Source organism: Protopterus annectens, chromosome 1.part2 (genome assembly GCF_019279795.1).
Source record: "Protopterus annectens isolate FY-2018-M chromosome 1.part2, PAN1.0, whole genome shotgun sequence".
Lineage (NCBI taxonomy): Eukaryota > Metazoa > Chordata > Ceratodontiformes > Protopteridae > Protopterus > Protopterus annectens.
The window spans coordinates 821,355,384-821,378,054 of NC_056727.1; the positions used below are offsets into that span (position 1 = coordinate 821,355,384).

General features: G+C 41.7%; 1 protein-coding gene across 1 annotated transcript in view; it reads right to left on the minus strand.

Moving 5' to 3' along the window:
- RYR2 (ryanodine receptor 2) overlaps positions 1 to 22,671 on the minus strand; it is a 6,224,161-nt gene that overhangs the window by 1,935,318 nt on the left and 4,266,172 nt on the right. The window contains exon 73 of the mRNA XM_044059048.1: positions 17,584 to 17,643. Within this exon, the coding sequence (XP_043914983.1) occupies positions 17,584 to 17,643 (60 nt within the window). The remainder of the gene's footprint in view (positions 1 to 17,583; positions 17,644 to 22,671) is intronic.

Here is a 22,671-nt window from a genome sequence, read left to right on the forward strand (position 1 = left end):
CTAACCCCCCCTCACCCAAACACTTGCCATTTGCAGGATTCAAACCCCTTTCTAACTATGTTAGGACACTCAAGACGGACGCATTAGTGGAGCGTGCTATTCACATTACTGGGAGGTTTCCCTTCTCCTGCTGTACTTATAGGGTGCTGACATAATCAGTGTTTAGAAAGGGGAATGTGCATCCTGTAGTGTGTTCTGCTAGTTGCCAAAAAGGACATTTCTTTCACACAGAATTGCACACACACTAACCCCCCTAACCCAAACTTGTCATTGGCAGGATTCAAACTCCTATCTAGCTATGTTATGACACTCAAGACGGATGCATTAGCAGAGCGAGCTATTCACATTACTGGGAGGTTTCCCTTCTCCTGCTGTACTTATAGGGTGCTGACATCATCAGTGTTTAGAAAGGGGAATGTGCATCCTGTAGTGTGTTCTGCTAGTTGCCAAAAGGGACAGAATTGCACACACACTAACCCCCCTCACCCAAACACACACACACTAAGCATCTGCAGGATTCAAACCCCTACCTAGCTATGTTATGACACTCAAGACGGATGCATTAGCATGGAGCACGCTATTTGCATCACTGGGATGTTTTTCTTTTCCTGCTGTACTTATAGGGTGCTGACATCATCAGTGTTTAGAAAGGGGAATGCGCATCCTGTAGTGTGTTCTCCTAGTTGCCAAAAGGGACATTTCCCTCACACAGAATTGCACACACACTAACGCCCCTCACCCAAACTAGGCATTTGCAGGATTCAAACCCCTACCTAACTATGTCATGACACTCAAGATGGCCACATTAGCAGAGCACGCTACTCACATTACTAGGAGGTTTCCCTTCTCCTGCTGTACTTATAGGGTGCTGACATCATAAGTGTTTAGAAAGGGGAATGTGCATCCTGTAGTGTGTTCTCCTAGTTGCCAAAAGGGACATTTCTCTCACACACACATAACCCTGCTCACCCACACTGAGCATTTGCAGGAATCAAAACACAACCTAACTATATTATGACACTTGAGGGAGACGCATTAGCAGAGCGCACTATCCAAATTACTGGGTATCTGTTCTGCACCTGCAGTATTTATAGGGTGCTGACATCATTATTTATACAGAGGTATGTACATCTATTACTACCTGTCAGGTGAGAGATAGCATATATATGCATTTGCAGCCACCTACTTCAGGGTCAGATATGCGCATCAGCACTGGCAGGTTATGTTTTATACCATGCTTCATGACCACAGGACCTGTAACACACAACACAACCAGTTCAGACCACCCCCCCCCACATCCGGGACACACACTTTGCTTCCCTGGGAACAGTGCCAAGATATGAAGATGTTCACATACACCATTCCAGTTGTTAATGTCAGGTACAGGTATATTGTGTGTGGGAACTACTCGGGCCTCTACAACATTACCCTACAGCCACTACAATTTGTGAGTCCATGTGCTATGGCAGGACCACTCACCACAGCCACAAGGGGGAATACATATTGCACCTGACCATCTGCAACAAGGGTACTCACTGTTCCACACCAGAGGTAGACCACCATTGTTGATATCTGACCATACCCACCTTTCCCTGGACATCCATATCCCATTCCCACCCCCAGGCAATGTTGTCACTGCAAACAAAGTGTATTTATCAAAAGCAGACTTTGCACTTGTGAAGACTGGGGTGGAAGACTTCAAAGGACCCATGCTGGGGGAGTATACAGGCCACTCTGCATAATCCTTGACAATTGCATTCTATGAGCATGTGGACTGTTTGCATTGATCATGCTATCCCAAATATACCCATGACTCCTCCACAACAGGACACCCTGTCAGGTGTACACCAGCCATATATGAGCTGTCCAACATACGGAGTAAGCTAATACATTGCAGAGCAGTAGCCCACAGAGGGAGGACATCTCTGAACAGTACTGGCATGACACTTCAATCCCTCATAATCATCACGACAACGTGTTGACAGTGAAATTGTCCAGACACTGCAGATAAGACTCCCCTCAGTCTGTTATTGATGCCCACTTACTGTTAGAGGTCCTCACCAACCCTCTTCTAGCACACACCAACAACATGGATGTGGCATAGCAAATTCAACCCCTGGGATCTCCACTGTGTCCCTGCTTGACGGAGGCACAGCACACTAGCCTCAAACGGTGCCTTATGTGACCTACTTTACAGTGGCACAGTAGCCTACTGTACTAGGGATGCAGACACCATGCACACTCTGGCTAAGCTTTCATTCCCTAGGGCAAACAGCCTAGTATTGACCTCTACACCCATATGTTTAATTGTCAGATGCACAATATTTGTTGCTGATAGACTGTTTACAGGTCTTTATTGCCATAGCATTCCCTGTTTCTATGAACAACTTGTGTATCTGTGGAAGATGTTTGAATATGAGAGGGATCCACTATATCACTTATGTCTCTGTAGTCATTTAACTGTGTGCACTGGGAATATTGCTGTAATGTGGTTGGTTCCTGGAATAACACGTACAAATACCAGATATGTGTGGCCAACTGCTAAACTGAGATATGGCCTAAGTGTGTGAGCATGCCCAGTTCAGCCTTTCCATGGCATGTTGTCTGACATATGTCTCTTTTATCAAAGTGTGAGAGCATGCCCAGTGTGAGCTTTCCATATGTTGAACTCTGCAGTCCACCACATTTGTGGATGTGTGTGAACTTCAACAATATCTCACGTTTATGGTTGTGTGTTGGGTGTCATGTTGTGTACTTACTGGCCAACTGCTTCGTGTCTGAGCACAACAGGGATTATACTGTGCCTGCAGGGTTTGCATGGGATACTTTGCATACAGTTGTCAACATCCTTTCATACTGACCTAACACTGTAGTACCATATAGTGTACTGGTTCAGTACTTTCACTGTGGTGGACAGTATCCAGGGCTTTAGTCCTATCACTGCTTTAAATTTTCATAGTGAGCACAACAGACTGTTTAGGGGCCAGTTGTGCACATATGACCATGTTGCATTATGTTCAGATATGGACTACTTAAACCAGGCTTGTCCAACATTGGTAGTGTATTCCACAACATAGGTGGACATTGGCAAACACTAGCGATGTGCCCTAGGCCATTTCTAATGCTAGTCAGAGAGTGTGTTTGTCCTTTGACACACATTGTAACTGGAGATTGCCATGATGTATGTCATGGTTAGTATACTGTGCCTCCGTCTACCCGTGACATAACAGTGATACCCAGGGTAAACCTACCATCTCCCATCCACTCATCAAGATTCCTCTTGAGGAGAGTCGATGGGTGACTCTCTGGCTAACCTGTACTGGGAGTTTACTCAAGAGTGGGGGTGGCTTCTGTGTTATGGATCACTCAGTACAGCATGTCCTATGTATGTCAGTGCTGGGGTTCAGGTCTCTCATGTGCATAGCTCACTGCCATTCAGATTGTACAAGGTGCAGCATGTTCATTGATTCCAGCTTGGACATGGCTTTATACATCAGGCACAGCTTGCCTCTGGGCGGGCAGTATGGCAGTGTGTGGAGCTGCAGTTTGTTTAATCAGACAACACATGGCATCTGTTCAAGCTCTTTGATACTCCTGGTGAGGTACTTTTGGGGTCTTTCCAGTTGATGGAGGTGTCTGCTGAGGTACATCCCACAGGGGCCATTGTAGTAAATTGTGATTCTGATGAAGGATGACTGCAGAGCCACAATGACCTCCCCTGATCTAGATCTGACTACCTTCATGATTAGGTGGGTATATGGTATGTTTCTGTAACCACTACAGCCACATGCTTGTCCAATGCAAGATATCTATCAACTTGTGTCCCCAGGTCTCTTATTACATCTTAAGTACTTAATGGGTTAACACCTATGTGGTAATTGGTTGGCACTTACTGTATATCCACAGGGGTTGACTATACAGTTTTCTGCAATTAGCTTGCTGACATGGCTATGGCACCAGTTGTCTGTTTCTATGTGGCCCTTTTGTGGGATGCTTGTGTCAGCTGGAGGGTCAGATATGGTGGCCAGTTTGTAGTCCTCTGCAAACTTGTTCAGACACAGTCCTTCCATGTTGGCCTGTACCTATGGGACATATATACCAAACAAGGGAAGTTCCAGGACCGAGCCTTGTGGGATGCCAGTTGTATCTGGTTTGTAGTCTGACATAGCTGCAGCATTTCTGACCATGTCAGTTCTGTCCTTGGTCTGGTTTGCAACCCCTCTACTGACATAGGGGTTTATATTTAAGCTGGTGAGCTTATCTATAATGAACACGTGGGGTATTGTATGGAAGCCTTTTGCAAGGTCCAGCTAGGCTGTGTGGACCACATTCCCCTCATCAATGACCTTAATGACTGTTTCAAATGAGTCAAACATGTTTAAGGGGCAGGATCTGCACTTAAGAAAGCCACACTGGGTAGGGTCCAGTGTCAGTAGGTCCCCAATATCTTTATGTCTGATGTACATGCTGATCCTTTCCATAGCTTTGCAGACCAAGCTTGTCAGCATTTTGGGGTGGTAGTTTGCAGTATCCATTCAGGCAACACCTTTGTGGAGAAGGACCACTGTTGTCGTACACTGCTCTTTGGGTACATATCCTGTGGTAAGGCTGACATTGAGCAGTAGTGTTATTTGGCATTCCATTCTTCTTGGAGTCCATGTTGGACTCAGCCCAGGACACCATCTCATACCATTGATGTTGTGTGTTTTGCTTTGTAGATGCTAGCTGTTACCTCAGCATCTGCAATGTCAGGGGGCCAGCACTCTGCTGGGATAGATATTTTGCATTTGGGGGGGGGGGGTTGCACTGCACCTGTCAGGTTGGATGTTGGCAATATGTGTGTGTGTTTGGTATGTTGTTTGTAATATTTGAGTGATTCAGAGCATATCTGTGAATTCCCAACAAGGTTCCTACCATCAGTTAAGAAAGCCTTGTGATTATCCTTAGTGTCCTGTACAATTTGTATCTTCATAGGTTCATAGGTTCATACTAGGCTATCCGCCCTAGGGCATTTCTAAGCCTAGCCAGAGTGTGTGTGGCTTTCGCTACCCCTTGCTATGTGAATATTATGGCCATTTATGATTTACTTTACTGTGCCTCTGTCTGGACGTGACACAGTGAAGACCCCCAGTGTAAATCTATGATCATCCATCCACTTGGCAAGATTCCTATTGAAGAGAGTCAGTGAGGGGCTCTGCCTAACATGGAGTGGGATTCCATTCCAGGGTGTAGGGAGCCTCTGGGTTATGTATCTGTCCCTCCAGCACATCCTATTTCATTATGTGTTGAGGTTGACATCTCTCACTCTCACAGCTCTGATGGATTTGGGTTTTCTGGGGTGGAGCATGTTCATTATTCCTGTGTTGGACATGGCCTTGTACAACAGGCATGCAACGCCTCTGCGTAGGCAGTATGTGACTGCATACAGCTGGGGTGTCTACAGCCAGGCAGCATATGACAAATATTTGAGACCCTTTATCCTCTTGGTGAGGTACCTTTGACGTCTTTCTAACTGCTGCAGGTGTCGGGTAAGGTACATCCCAAATGAGGCATTGTACTAGATTATGGGTCTGATAAGAGAACAGTATAGGGGCACAATGGCCTCTGTTGATGTAGATGTGAATCCTTTCATGATACGGTGTCCAATATAGACAGTCTTCCTAGCCACGTTGGCAATGTGAGTGTCACATGACAGGTTACTGTCCACTTGTGTCCCTAGGTCCCTGATTACTCCTTCCATACATAATGGATTACCACCTATGTGGTAATTTGTGAGTACCTTGTTTGGTATTTGGTGAGGCATTCATACTGTCCAGTGTCTTCAGGATGGCTGAGTGGGGTTCCTGTGTGTGAGAGTGTGGTCTGTAGCATGCTACAGACTGTACAGCAGTTTTGCCTACGGTTTGTTGCACATGGGTGGTCTCCGATGCTTCGTGCATTGTCAGTTACCTGGACGTGTGGGTGTCTGTGCTGAATATGGATACTCCCCCTTCTTTTATGTTTTGGTCCAGGTTTTGGGGCCATAACGCATGATATGAGGTATAACCTGGTAGTGCTGGTGTGCTGTCAGGAGCCTTGCTGCAGGTTTCTTTCACTGCATGGACATCGATGTTCTCCATACTGGGGAGGGCCTCGGGAGCATGCATGTTGAGGTTTACACGTCTGGCATTGGGCAGCATTACCCTTATGTTTCTTTCCACTTATGTTTTCTAGGGAGGTGGGTTAGTCTTTTCAGCCTTGCCTATGAAAGGCTCTATGGAGGTGGCAAGAGCCTTATCCAATATCCAGACGCCCAGGGGTAACAGGTGCAAGCCATCCCTGGCACAGCAGCGTGGCTTGTCAAGCATGACATCCCAAGCAGACAGACATTGGATCCCCTTGGAATGACACCAGTAATTGTGCCACTTGTTAAAGCTGATTATTCTGTGTTTGTACTGTGGCATCATTCTTGGTGAGGGTGGGATGCTGCACATGGTCAGTGTCATACCGGCCTGGACTACATAATCGGAGAGCTCATCTATGTCTCTTTTCATGTAGTCTGGGGAGGTACATCTCAGGTCATTCAGGCCAGCATGGACAATGACTGCATCATATTTCTGCTTGCTTTGGGGTGACCTGCGTACTTGTGTTATGTGGCGTATTGTAGCAGCCTACAGGCAGCTTACTGTACCCTTTCCCTTGTTCAGTCTGGTGAGCGGGACAGCAGTGTGTCTGACTATGGAGTCACCTATTACAACTGTATCAGGCATGTTGTTTCTCCTTCTGGCCTGTGACTGTTTGGCACACCAGCTTTGTGTACTATGTGTTGCATGTGCTATGTTTGGAGGTAGTGGTTTCTTGGGTGTCTGATTTGGAGGCCTCTGTTGATGTGGTGTGTTTGTAATTAGGGCCTCCGGGAATGTTTTTCTGTGTTTATGTCTTTGGTTTGCAGTTGTGATAGGTCTATGTGAGACTGGGTTTGTGGTGTGTGTGGTTACCTTCTCCTCCTGACTAGTTTTGACAGTACTGAGTTGAGAGAGCTCAGCCTCCGGATTGGATAAATGGTTGCATCTCTCACATATATTTGTATTTCTTGGGGGGAGGTGAGGGTTGTCTGTGTACATGGGGCAGGTGTAACATTGCCTCAAGATTCACAGATTCAACTTGTTGTAGCTGGCCTTAGTGGATTGTATGAGTGGACATATTTTATTGCCATACTACTGATCAGTGATTACTTCCCTTTTAATGTTTGCTCTATCATGTAGTAGCTTCCTCATTCTCTTGCATGGTTTGGTAATGGCTGGAGTCCGCCATGTCAGATGCCTGCATGTATGGCATTGTGTCTTGGTTTTATTTGGGATTGCATAATCCATGCATTCCTGGCAGTGTTCATGGAATGCCTGTATAACAGGTTCTGAGGTGTGGCCCATATTTTGCACCTACACAGGGCCTTTAATGGATTCCACATCAGTTTGGAGGAGTGCAACTTTTGCTTTACGCATGTTTTTCAATGTGGTTTTCTGGCCAGGGACACTGGTCAGGATGTGTATATCCGGTGTGATTACTCTATGGTCTGGTCTTACCAGTGAGGGATACATTTCTCATCTTGCCATCCAGTACCCATGTTGCTGATTATCACATCCATTATGCTTACCCCTCTTGTGGGAGTGGTACGTTGTTCCTGGGCATTTTGGTTTATGGATTCTAGGCACTTTTGTCCTACAGTGTTGGAGCTAGAATAATGCTCCCAGTCTATGTTTGGGTATTTTCAGTCACCCAATATAATGTGGTTTGGAGGGCTTGATATATTCATGCATTCCAACATAGGCCAAGTGCAGTTCCTGGTGTTAGGATGGTAGTCTGTAGCAGGCTATAAAGTGGGAGGCAGTTTTAGCCACTGTTACTTGACCATGGCTAGTCCATGCTGCTTCTTGTTTTGGTACCAACATAGGGGTGTGGTTATCCTTGACAATTATTGCTAGTCACCCTCCTTTTGTAGCTTGTTCCATGTTTTGAGGCTGTACAGCACAGTATGAGGTGTAACCTGGTAGTGTTAGGGTGCTGTTGTGAGCCTTGACCCAGTTTTCTGTTACAGGACAGATATCAACATTCTCCATACTAGGGGAGTTTAGACTGCATGCATCTTGCTGTTTAGACTTCTGGCATTGGGTAGCATTACATCTAGGTTGCTATCCCTTGTGATACCTATGGAGGTGGGTTTGTGTTTTGAGCCTTACCTATTCAAGGCATGCTGTGGGTAACAACAGCCTTTGCCAGTTTCCATATGGCCAGGACTGATAGGTGCACGCCACCCCTAGCAGGTGGAGCATCATGTCATGCTCAGCATGTCATCCCAGGCTGGCACACATTGGATCCCCTTTGACTAACAGCAATACTTCAGCCAATTATTGCAATTGATCATCTCATCGTCATATTGTGGCATCATGCTTGGTGAGGGTAGGATGTTAGTCAGGGTCATCAAGTTTGCATATACTACATTGTGTTACATTGCTTAACACATGGCATTCATGCCTCAGTTGGTGCTGCAGGGCTGCCTCTGTCGGATGCACATACTACACTCCCTGTACATGTTTGAGAGCAGGTTATGTCATTTTAGGCATCCCTGTTATTATATGAGTGAGTCAGAGAGGGGTATCATTCCCAGGGTTCCTACTGAGCCAGTGTATGTGCTATGCGTTGCCTCTTTGCCAAGGCCAGGGCATACTGGGCACGCTTCCTTCTGCCTACTGGGGCAGGCTCAGGTTGTTCCTCCTCTGAGTCACGCTCTGCCTGTGATGGCCTTGGCAATGGTGGGGGGCTGTTTGGCCCGGCCCTATGCTAGTCCTGCTGCAGCTGTTTTCGCAAGATCATATTATGTAGCATAGCACATACCATGACAATTTGGGTACATGTAGTTGGTGAGTACTGCAGGGCTCCACCAGATGTGTCCAGACACCAGAACCATGACTTGAGCAGCCCAAACTCACGGTCTATTACATTACGTGTTTGTGCATGTGCCTCATTATGGCATTCCTGTTCAGGTGTGTGTGTGTGTTTCTGATGGGTGTCATCAGCCACGGCTCCAGTGCATAACCTGCATCCCCCACTAGGTGTCCATGTGGGATGTCCCCATTGGAAAATGTCTGGTACAGCTGCGTCAAATGCCAGATATGGGAATCATGGTAGCTCCCAGGGCAGCCAGCACACACATTCATTATTATGCCCTGGGCATCACACACGACCTGGCAGTTGATGGAGGGGAAGCCCTTGCAGTTTATGTAGGCCCTACCCTGCTCACCAGCTGGTGCTTTGATGCGTATGTGCGTGCAGTCTATTGCACCCACTACCTCAGGGTATTCCGCTATTTGCTGGAAAAGACGCATATTGCTGGCCAATACCTCACGGGCATTGGGGAAATATACATGATCACCGACATGTGCTGACATGGCATCCAGGAACTGGCGCAGTACCCTGGAGGCTGATTCCTGTGATATCCCCATCATATCACCAGTTGGTCTCTGGAAGGTACCTGTTGCTAGTATTCTTAGGCCAACACATACCTTGGTTTCCACTGGGATGGGTTCCCCTCTGTTGGTTCTGTGTGTGAGGTGTGGCCTGCACAGCTCAACAATTTGCTGCAGGAGGTCTCTGTCCACTCTATAGCGCTCCACTATCTCCAGCTCATGTAACCCATGGTAGGTGACCCTGAGCCTGTACACTCTTCTCCGTCTCCTCACTGCGGGTTGTCTGGCACCATTTGCATTGTCACCACCCTCAGCAAGTAGCCTATGTCTCCTTATGACAGCTATGGCAGCCCCTAGCATTTCTGCTCTGAGTTCAGCTTTTTCAGTTTTCACTTCTAATAGCTTACTCCTGTCTTGCAGTGTCTCTTGAGAGAAACATCCTGCACTGCTGTTTGCAGAGTTTTAAGTGCTTGGCTGGGCTACTATTCTGCCTGTGTAATTGCCTGCTTCTAATTGTTTTCACCTGCTAGCTCCAGCAGTATTCCCTGCTAGCTTCCTACTAATTCTGTTGCTTCCTTTTTCCTTTCTGTTTCCTCAGGGGGGAGCAACGCGCATACCAGCAGAAACACGCTCACAGTGGCTTACACGCGTGCACACAGGCTTACACAGTTTAGAATCTTCTTATTTGGGTTAAAACATGCGCACACCAGCGCAAACAGTCTTACAAGTCTGCCAACAGGCTCCCACATGCTCAGTCTGCCTTACACACGCGCACACTGCCCTACTCGCGCCTCATGGCATGCACACGTGCGCATGCACGCCCTGCAAGAAACTTTGGTGTAAGCAACAGTGTACACCTTCCATTTCTTGACTTTCCCATGCTTATCTTGTGGCACTCCTCTTTCCATGATATGTGTCTGACATCTGTCATGTAACACTGACCTCCAATGAGCTGCATTTCTTTCTGCCATTCCCCCCTGTGATGTCACCTATCTCCTACTCTGTTCCTCCCCCTTATGTATCTCTTACACTACTCAGAATGTGCTCATTTGCTATGTGACAGTGGAATTCAGTATCCTAACACTCATTTACATCAGATTGCCTACTAATGCTTAGTTACATGTCTTAGACTCAGCTTCCCCCCTTAGCAACCACTAAACGGTGGCCATGTTGTTTTTGGTCTGCTGGTCCCTGCATTGTAAATCCATGTATTGCATAAAACCCACATTTGTGGGTTTATAACCTTCATTTTTATATTTTATATAGTGCAGCCCATTTGTGCGGGGCTGCGCTGCGTTTAAACATTATTTCTCATATTTGCATCAAGGTACCTTGCCAATGGCCACATATTTGGTCATTGGCATGCTGCCTGACACATATGCACCCTTTATTTGAAGCTGACATGGCTCCATTGTGTTATTTGCAGAAACGTACTCAGTTGTCAACTGAGTACATTTCTGCAGCTAAAACGGCTCTTACACGGGCTGGTTTGGGCTTCGTGGATTGCTAATCTACCTCATTTGCATGCCTTTCGGCTGCAAGTGAGGTAATTAGCATATCCACGCCCACTCCATGTAAGAGATGTTTTAGATGGTCTCCTACATGGAATTTTGGGCTGTTCCTGGATCGCGAGGGCTGCATGGAGTCTTACACTACTCTTAGACTCCGTGCAAGCCTTTGTGAATTCTGCCCACTGTCCTTAGTATGTTACAGCTGATTTATTTTATTTTTTAGTTCTGTATTTTGTAATGTTCATATAAATTTTGTTTCTCTGGTTATTTTTGCTCCTAATGTTGCAAATGCTTGGTTGCCTATGCACTATGGTACATGTCGGTGAAATGCTGCAGAAAAATACATTCTCTTATGAGTCCCTTACTGGCTTCAAAGTTTACTTGAGGGTTGTTGACAATGTTACCCCCACCTCTCTGCTATACTGTACAGGATGTATGAAAAAACGTACATGTGATTCATTACCATGCAAGTCTTGCATTGAGTTTTTTCTGAATCTGGCTCAGTTTGTGTGTGTGTGTGTGTGTGTGTGTGTGTGTGTGTGTGTGTGTGTGTGTGTGTGTGTGTGCGCGTGGTGTGTGTGTGTGTCTATGTGTGCGTGTGTGTGTGTGTGTGAGTGTGTGTGTAGATCTACTCTGGAAGCTCGAAATGTCATATGGTTGAGACCATAACGTTGAAGTTTTGAAAGTTTGAAACTTGAATTAAAATAAAAACAAACTTTTTCTTATGTTTATGCAGAGGGTAGGCTCCCCTGCACCCCCAAACCCCCTGCTAATTAAATATACCAACTCCGAGATTGCACTACAGTGAAGAGAATGGTAAATTTACCATTCTGCACTGTACGATGACCTCCATTTAAACTGTTCCAAGTTTCAAATCTTCGATGTCATGGTCTCGACCATATAAAGTTCGAAGTTTTGAAACTTCGAGCTTCCAAAGTAGACCCATGTGTGTATGCATGTGTGTCTATTTGTTTGCACATATATGTATATTTATGTATACACACAGACTTATATATGTCCTTCTTAATTACTGTCACACTGAACAGTGCCTGGTTTACATTCCAAAACAAGTCTAAATGGTTTGATAATCATTTGAATATCTGAGCTGCTAGGAATGATGCAGCAACACTTAGAAATAACCACAGACCAATGACAATTTTTATCTGGTTCTAAGACTTAGACCATTTCCTGCACGCATATTTACAAAAAGAATGAGATATAAGAAAATAGAATATTAGAAGCAGCACATAAGAATTGCATACTCTCAGTAGAGAACATAGCATTTCTTATTTTATTTATGATTTCTGGTGTTACAGATGGATTTTGTAGACTTTATCTGGCAGCCTAAAAAGCCACATGATATATAATTATGTATTTCCTGTAAAATAGCCCAAAGAGTTTCAGAAAACAAAGTCTGCCTGGACAATAATAATCTTTCATTTAGAAGAAGATTTATAACAAGTGTGAGAAAATGTATTAATAATACTGTGAGTCTCAATGAAACATAACAGCGTCTTTGCAGTTCTATGCTGGAAATACATCTGTAATAGCAATAAGAGACTGCTATTACAATAGATAAGTAGCCCGCAATTCATTGTGAAAAAAGATATACTGCTAGATATTATTAGCTTTACTGTTCAGAACAAAGTCAAAAGAATGTAAGAAAAATGCATGCCATCAGGATTACACTGGATAAAAAAAAATGTAATTATTCCATAAAGTACAGTTGTATAAGTACAATTACCATAAAGGTAGATGTCTGAATGATCACTGCTGTAGTTTGCTTAGCTATAAGGATTATATCCTGCCAAGGATTTAACAGCCAGACAGATTCCAAAGCTTCAGCATACCTTATGTGCACCCAAACTGTCAGGCAGCTCAAGCTGACTAAAAGACAAGTTTGGGCACCGAGCCCTTCAGCGCTTTCTTGCCAGCAGAGAAAGAGAGTCAGAGCCCGGAAAGGCCAATGCTAGGAAAAACAAAAATAAATAACCATGGCCTGGCATAAACAACTCAGCAAAAAACATGGGGGATAAAGGGAGGGAGGGGTTACTGCAGCAGTGATCATTTCAACATCTACTGTTATGGTAAGTTTACTTACACAACTGTACTATTTTTATCATATTGATCACAGCTGCAGTAGTTTTATCTATATGGGTAGATTACCCTAGTTTACTACTTTTGAGAGGTGGTAGAAAAAGAGTCCATGAGGTCATGGAGAATGGTCCTTTGTTAAAGTATGCACAGGGAACCATGTTGCATCTTCTAGAATAATTCTAAAATTCATTCCTTTCCAAAAAGCCATAGATGAAGCAAATTCACCCCACCCCCACCCATAGAAAGGGCCTTGTCCTGCCTGGAATAGTTTTGTTGTGGGGAGTATAACAAAAGGCAATAGCCTTAGTCAACAATTTGTAAATGGTCTGTTTTGGCATAGGATATCCTTTTTTTCTTAGATTCACAAGAAATGAACAACTGATCTGAAGATCTGAAAGATTTAGTTCTGTCAAGATAATACCTGAATTGTCTGTGGACATCCAAGGTATGGAGTATCCTTTCTCTTTCATTTTTGAGTTCAGGAAAGAAAATACAGAGATGGATAGTTAGACTTAAAGTAAACTTGGATACCACTTTAGGCATAAAGGAAAGAGCAGTTTTCAAAGAAGCCCTGTCCCTGTGGAAAATTAGATAGGGTTGACTCACCACAAGAGTTTGCAACTCAGACACCTTCTTGCAGAGGTCAGAGCAATCAGTAAAACTGCTTTGTATGTTAGGAATGTAGATTCAGCCACATTAGCTGGTACAACACTTGGAGCAAGTGTTATCTTCTCTAATACACATAAAGATCTTAAGGAGGGTCTGAAGTTTTTCTTGGAGGCTGCTTATGTAAACCCCCTTTCAAAAACATTTTGAGGTAAGAATGCACTGAAAGAGAAGGATCCATGGGTAGTTATGCTGAATTGGCTGATAAATGAACCTTGAGTAAGAAAAGCCACAGGATAGTAACTCACACAAGCATAGTAAAATCAGAGAACAACAGGCCCTGGATAAATGCTGGTTATGCTGTTGGCACCTTTAGAAAACCTTTTCCACTTGCTAATATATGATTTCTAGTAGCAGGCTTTCTTGCCTTCATTAGTACCTGCAGTATGTCCTCAGTAAACAGGTGCCTAAAAGGAATTAATACCTTATCATCCAGGCAGTCAATTGAAGTTGAGTGGTGTTCGGGTGTATAAAACACACATGTTAGTGTGTAAGTATATTCAGTCTGTGAGGAAGCTTGCAGGAAGTTGTCACTTCCAAAAGAAGGGAGAACCATGGTTGCCTGAGCCAGAAGGGAGTTACCACAGTGATCTTGGGGAAGTCCTTCTGAATCTTCAGAGGTACCCTGGATATTAGTAAAAAGGGTGGAAAAGCATACAGGAGCATTCCTATCCAAGGAAAAGAAAAGGAATCCGTCTTCCAGGCCTGCTTGCATGCAGTCTTGGAGCAGAATCTTGCTAACTGATTGTTCAGAGAAGCGGCAACAAGGTCTACTTAAGAAACTCCCCTGAAAGACCCCTGATCTAGTTTCTATTCATGAGAGTCTTCCCTATCGTGCTCAGCTTGTCTGCCACACATTTTTCATCTGGCGGAATAACGGATGTCTTTAGAATGAGATTGTGTTGTAAAGCTACATCCCAAACCAACATGGCTAGTTTGCAGAAATTAAACAACTTGCTTTTGGTGTACCACATTACTGTGGTATTGTTTGTAACAACATGAAGAGGTCCTAGGGAACAAAGATGATTTAAAGAGTTGAGTGCCTTGACCAGGGCAAGCATCTATTTTATATTTATGTGCCTCCATCTTTCATTGGTGTCCAACACCCTCTGCACTTTTGTGCATCCTAAAACTACTCCCCAAGCAAAGTCTGAGGTGTCTATGGTGCCTGACTACTTTGGAAGACAGAGAGAGAGAAGGGGAGACCTGGATTTAGGGATATCTTTTGTCTCCACCTAGTGATTTCCCTTCTGACAAACCCCAGCACTGGGATCTAAAAAGTCAACCGGTACTGGTGTGGGACCAAAGGGAGTTCAGATACCACTGTATCTTTGTCATGTGGACGCTTGCTGAGGAGATCAATTGAATCATAGAAGACAAGAGACCCAAAATCCTGAGGTATTCCCTCACAGTGACCAAAGTCTGAATGGAAAAATAGATCTCTATATTGATGTATTGTTTTTCTTGTGGAAGAAAAGATGTTTGAATTGTGGTGTCTAGTTTACACACCAGAAACATAATCCTGTGTGAAGGAGTCAAGAATGTTTTTTGGATGTTCTCTTGGAATCCCAGATTGTATAAGAGATCTCTCACCCAAGACAGAGATTCTCTACACTTTAAAAAAGACTCTGCAAAGATAAGAAGGTAATCTAAATATGGAAAAATGTAGATACTCTGTAGCCTGCAATAAGCTATAACTGGAGCTAGACACTTTATGACACTCTTGGTACAGTGGAAAATCCAAGTGGTAAGGCAGAGAACTGATAATGTGATCTAGACACACAAACGTACATGAGCACAGTACTGGTGGCTATGCCCTTGAAGGAGTATATAATGAGAAGTGACTTGAACAATAGAAGAAATTAAATTATTTAAAGTGGATTTTTCCTCACAAAAAGAAACTGCAGACAAAACATTCCTTATATGTTCACAATTAGTCAGAACATACCTTAACATATGAACATGACAATTCAAAATTCTGAAAATCAAAGTTGGAGACACATTCATTTTTTTTTCTATTCTTATCAATAATCTTTCCATCCTTATCAGAAACAGTAGGACTGGAATTAACTTCATGTTTAACAGCAGAAGGATTAAATAAAGCTTCAGCTGCTGGATCAAATTTGTGAAGAACATATAAAAACATAAAAGACTAAGCAGCTTTATATATCTGTCTTTTTAGGGGCAGCTGGATGATTGTCAGGAACATTGCAGGCAGTAACACACAAAGTCCTTCGTAACAGTTCATAGTATTTTCTCACAGACTGAGAAACCCAAGTGGCACATTCTAGAAACAGTCTCAGAGAAATAGAACCCCACAGGGAGAATCAGAAACTCAGATCTCCCCTGAGTCTGAATCTGAAATCTGAGGAGAAAACCCTGAATCTTTCCCTTCATACTTCCTGTCCACATTCAGAATTTTGTATCTCTTCAGGAAAGGAGGTATCCCTCTTTCTTTCACCAGAAACTACTTTACAAGAAGGGAGGATCAATAGCCTGAATTGAACCTTAAGCCAAACTACTCTTTTCGGAGGAAATTTGAGGAGCTGATAGTGATATATGCTTAGTTTTATGTTTCTTTCTGACAGGAAAAATGGAAGCAGCAGCCTTTCCAGGGATGAGCACAACATTCTGACAAAACTGGGAAGCCATCCATGTTCATTCTCCCAGGACTGACAAAAGTGTCTCTCATTCATCCACTGAGGGGACCCTAACAGTTGCAGAGGATGTGACTAACTCCTGGCCCATAGCGGTTGTATGTGCTACACCATTGGGATCTTGGGTAAAAGACAAGAGGTTTGAAGAATAACAAATGGAAACAACACAGTCACCTAAGTTTGGCTGGGGCAAATTGCTAGCCTGCTTTGATGGCAAAGATTGTTTGCTTATTTTTTTCTTTTTGTGGCTGGAAGAAGGACCAACCATGGGACCATCAGACTGTTCCATTGTCATGCTGAAAATGGTGCCTTTTTCCTGGGGAAAACATGCAGCAAATGACAGTAAAAGCAAAACATCTTTAAAAGTCACCTTCTTCAAAGTTAAACACAGTAAAATGCTAATAAAATGCTTTGCTAATCCCTCAAAGTAAAATAAACACAATTTCTCGACAGAAAATTGTTTTCAATTACTTTAAATAACTTTTAAACTGACAGGAAAAAAGCACTCCCATTTAAAAGTACAGTGCAGTCTCATGATAGTCCATATAAAACAAGCACCTCTAGCTTTAAAATGACTTTCCTGAAGAGGAAAGTATCAGTGATAAACAAACTTGATTAAATGGAAGCTGTTTTTTTCCGTAATGGGAACTTATCTGCCAAGCAACGGAATAACACAAAACAATTACTGATTCTTGAAACCTCAGAGGAACATACTCTTCAGTTGTAGTAAAGTTCTAAAGGGCTTGGCATCCAGGCATGTTGTCTTTTAGTCAGCTCAGCTTAAGCTGCTTGACTGTTTGGACTTGTGGAACCTTCCTTGAAGCTTTGGAAACTGGCTGGCTATTATATCCTTGGCAGCATATAACCCATATAGCTAAGGCTACTGCAGCAGTGATAAATATGATGAACATCTTAACATCTTGGAAATTGTGCTCTGTAGGCAAGCAATGAAAAGAATACTGCTTTGACAGTTCCAAGAAAGAAAGAAAGAAAATGTTACAATCAAGCAACACAACAAGAATAATCACAATCATAGGATATATCACCCTTTGTGGTTATTTACATTTCAGTACACGTCACTCTTGTGAATTATTTTACTTATTTGCTAATATATGCTGCGTGAAGCTCACTGACATACATTACAACATGTTATGCAAACACATACCAACATAACACATTTCAGTCCAGGCTGAACAATGTGCTACTTACTTTTCCCTGAAGATGGAGATTACTGCGTATCATTTCTCTGACTTCCTCCTCTGTATCTTTCTGTTGAAAGAGTTTACATTTTAAAAACAAATCAGTTTGAAAATATGCAACAACTTCTAATTTATTACAGGTGACAGTGTGCTTACAGACCTGAGCCACCACGGATGCACATTACTCTTACAAGTTCTATGAAATCAACTTTGTCAAGTAAACTGACCAAAAAGGCACCTCACAACAAGTAGCACTGCTAAAAAAACATTAATACAATCTTACAGCTAAAAAGTGCATAATTCTGCTCAATCAGTTTCACTTATGCTGCAGTATAATGAAATGCATTACAAATAATATTCTCTGACTGATTTGCAGTACATTGCCTACATGCAATAAACCATATTTAAGTGATGTTTGGCAATGAGTGTTTGTACCAAGGATTGTTTATGTCGTAGATGCTGACCAAAACCTGTTCTCTTTGTTCTTCTTATTTGCAGTTCATTCAAGAAAAAGACAATGCAATCATTTTCATATAAACAAAATATATGATATTCTGTCATACTAACTTCTGACATACTTTAATTCGTTGTTACCATAAGAGGAGTTACCCATTAAAACAGTTAGATTTAACTTTTGAATAAAAAGTTTAAAGTCAATCAACAATTCAGCAAGGTTACATTTGTTAGTTGGAACAAATGTCAACCCTTTAGCAAGTAGTTCAACCAGTGTCCCATCTATGTCGTATCCAGTATAATTGTAAATTTTAAAGTCACTGTCTTTATTCAAAACCACTTTGTAAGAAGCAGGCTTTAATTCTTGTTGCTGTAGGTATTGTATTTTTTTCTTTTGCAGATATTGTGGGTTTGAGGTCCACAACATTAAAAAAATCAGTTGTGAAGGGTCAACTTGTACGTGCAGCCCGAATGGTTACCACTGAAAATGAGTTTGAGATAGAATGTAAATATTTATTCGATATGTTTACACATAGGGGCTACCCTGAAAGTTTTCTGATTAAAATTGTTATGGAGGTTGTAGAAAAAAGAAAATCAGGCATGTACAAACCAATTCTGAACCATTGTGTAATAGAAGAAGAGAACAAACTAGGACCAGAACTGGAATGTAACACACCCATGCAAGTACCAAACTCAAGAGACCTAGGAATCGATATAAGTACCATGAATGCAAGTGTAACAAATGGTAATAAAAATTCTGTGTTAGCATTTACTTTTACATATGGTCCAGTAGCACTAGACATACAGAGAATAATAAGAAAGTGTTGGTTTTATTTATCCCTCGACAAGGAGATTTTTACTAAAATAGGTGAAAACCCAATTATTACCTTTAAACGTGGTTCAAACTTAAAGCAACTATTAGAAACCAAATGTAAGACCAAAAACACTAAAGCAGGTACGCGTAAATGTGGTACATGTAAACAGTGTCAATTTATAAATGGTGATAATACTTTTAGAGTTAGAAATGAAGTGTTTCATATTTATAGCATCTATAATTGTAATAGAAAATCAATGGTTTATTTAGCTGAATGCCAGGGGTGTCCCGCATTTTACGTAGGTAAAACAGATTGCAGACTAAGGGACTGAATTTATGAACATATGTACACAATGAAAAGGAAGAACTATGATAATGCATTGGCCCGACGCTGCGATCAAAATGCAGGACACTCCTTTAAGTTTAAAATTATTTCTAGGATAGAATATAAGACTAAAAATGGCAACTACATAAATGATAGTTTAATGAAACTCCTATTAGAAAAAAGTGAACTGAATTGGCAGTTGCAGTTGGACGCATGTATGGAACCAGGGTTAAATGAAAGTTGTTCGATCTCCTGTATACTGAAATTAAAGACTCTCTTCAGGTGATTAGGTTAGGGAACCTTATACCTGACCGTAGACCTCTTTTCTTTATTGGTGGAAAAATTCTGGATGACCACCTAAGAACATATATTTAGATATAAGGTTAGGTACGTCTGAACGAACTAAATGTTTAGTAAACTGGTCATAAACACATTTATTTTACAATGTCCTTTCAATGACGGGGGGGGGGGGGTTGGTAATAACCATTGTATTTTAGTTTCAGCTATTAAGTATGTGACCGAACCTTAGACTGGTTAGAGAAAAAAGAATGTTGCTATGTAGCACCTATTTTTTATTCAAGCTGCACTACAGTATACACATTATTATTTATTACTTTTATAATATAGAGTATGTGTCTTTTAAACAAAACTTTAAGGGTTGTTATTCAGTATTTTAATTAGACTCCTATGAAGTGGGTAGACTGCACTTAGAAAACTACCTATATGATGGTGATTATACTTTGGATCCTGACCTTACGACAAGTACATTTTCATCTATATGGAATGAATGTTTTTAGGGTTTATGGCAGTTTATTTTTTACTTGCCAGTTTAGTTTGTTTTAACTTTTATATAAAGTATAGTGACACATGTTTACTAGATTCTTAAATTGGTTAGATGGTTGGTAAAGACTAAAGAGACCTAAACTATCCATTGAAGGAATTTACTGTGATCCGATTGGTTAAACTATACACGGGAGTTTATTTAAACTCACCGTGAGAATTAACCAGTTGTCTGAAGAAGTCTGGATATAATCCAGACAAAAAGCGCTTTACTTACTGTTCGTTTTTTGCTATTGTTATTGTATCGAAGTCCATAGTCCGTTTTACTTCAGCTCTTTGTAACAAGTCACAATAAACCTTGTGGAAATCCACCACCGTTTGGAATCAGTGCTTTTTTTGTGGTTATCTGGTTTTGTCTTGCATTTATTACTTCTAGACTTATGCTATATGGTGAGTTTAAGAGTTTGGACATTAATCATAAAACTAATGAAGACTACTTCTAAAATGAAGAAAAGCTGTACTTCTTAGTAGAACTGTTACTGGTGTGAATCGAACCTTCAGTAATAAGTGCGGTTGGAGAGAGAAGAAAAGATACTCTGTTACAGTGTAATATTGTTTGAAAAAGAAAAAGAGAAAAGTTTGAATAAGAAGAAAAGCAAGCCTTTAAGTTGCCAAAATTAGTAAAATCCTTGGATTTGTCAAGGAATACACTTATCTTTTTGCTGCTGTACACTCCTGGCTACCATATACAGCAAGGTCAGAGCAAGGTGAATTTGGCTACGATTGTTTGAGTCTCATATCTCTTCTTGTACTCACAGTAAAGCACTTAACATAAGTGTATAGTCAGCTGCATGCTGCAAGGTCTCATTGTTTGAGTCTCAGTGGTTGTTTTCCACACTAAAGTATTAAATCACTTAAATCTATTGTCTGCCGTTAGTGAAAAGTCACATTGTTTGAGTCTGTGGATCTCTTTCATGCCACAGTAGTGCAACAAATATAACAAAACTGTTCACTCTGCCATATTGCTCCATAGTTTCATTATCTGATTCTCTGCATGACTCTTCTTGTTGGCACTGTTTGAGTCTGAGTGGATCTGTTAAAAGTAGAATATATTTTGGTGCTGCTTGAGTCTCATTTGATCTCTTCTTGTTTCCAAGTAGTGAAACAAAAACTAACACCATACATTGCGTTAAACCTAGAAGGTCTTACGCGAGAGTGTCATTGGATCTCCTTATTGCCAAAGAAGTGAAACACTTAATTGTATACACTGCCATAAGCTGCAAGGTCTCACTGCCTGAGTCTCTGTGGAACTCCTCATATGAGAATGAATTTTACTTGCCCAACTTTTTTTCTAAATGCATTTTATTAATCGTTTTATAAATTTAACAAAGCAACAAGGGATAAAGACAGAGTAAACAAAGCTCCCGTCCAACAAATAGAAAATAACAACACAATTAGAATACTATGAACACTACTTACACTATTTACAAACATCTCAGAATATAATATAATAAATGCATGAGATTCATAATTGTATGCTTTATAATGAAACACTTGGCTTAGGCTAGAATATTCAAAACTATCTCCCAAACATTTTTTTTACGTTGTGTTATTACCTTCAAGTGGTGATATGAACAGTAAGCAAATAAGTGTGTGCTCTTGTGGTGCTGATAAGGAGAGATGAAAGGCCAGAATGTTTAGAAATGGAAATAATAGAGCAATATGAAAACAGAAAATCAGCACTGATGACTTAACATGATCTAACCCTTCTCACTCATCAATACTGATAATATTGCAAGGCAATGAAACCATTTTGCAAAGCAGTGAAATGATTAACACATACGAATGCTACAACAATGCCCCCTCCAAAAAAGAAAAAAAGAGAACATTCTATACACGAAAAAGAGAAATTAAAAGAGACCAGGATGGAATACCAGATCCAAAAGGATATCCCTTTACATTTTATAGCAATATAAGATAAGGTTGTTGTTGTTGTGTCTTTCGGCTTTTCCCGGTTAGGGGTCGCCACAGCGGAACTCTGGTCCGCTAATGATTGGCAGTAGATTTTTACATGCCGAGTTGCCAGCCCTGACGCACAACCTTCAACAAAGGTATGCCCATTCACGCATAATATCACCCACCCCATCCAGCCACTACCTTTCTTTCCACTCCACTAACTACCTTGATTATAGCAAGCTCAGATGCTCATAAGCCTAGTACTTATTATACAGCAGGAACTTCTTATTGTAACATTTGTTAATGTCTGTTATGTACTTCACAGAAAAAGATTCTAGTTGTCTACTGATGTACTATGTTCTTCATCTGTAAATATGTTGTAAGTAATTGCTATGTTAAATTGTTAATCGCTATTTAATCCAATGTACTACTGTCTGTTTATTTTAACTATGGAGCTTTTCTCCCCGGGCCTCTGCTGAAAATGGACCTACGTCTAGTTGGACACTCCTGGTCAACAAATGTAAATAAATAAATAAATAAATACGAAACCTTTTTGAAACAAAGAAAGAGTGAGGAGGTGATGAAGGCAACCAAACATAACAGCAAGTCATGGATGGTTCCAAAAGATTAAACAACAATAAGATCTGCACATAGTAAGGGTGAATAGGGAGGTGCCAAGTGCTGATGTAGTACAATCTACACAGTTTAAGGGTGAGCAAGGAGGTCACATGTGCTGATGTAGTACAATATGTACAGTCTATGGGTGAGCA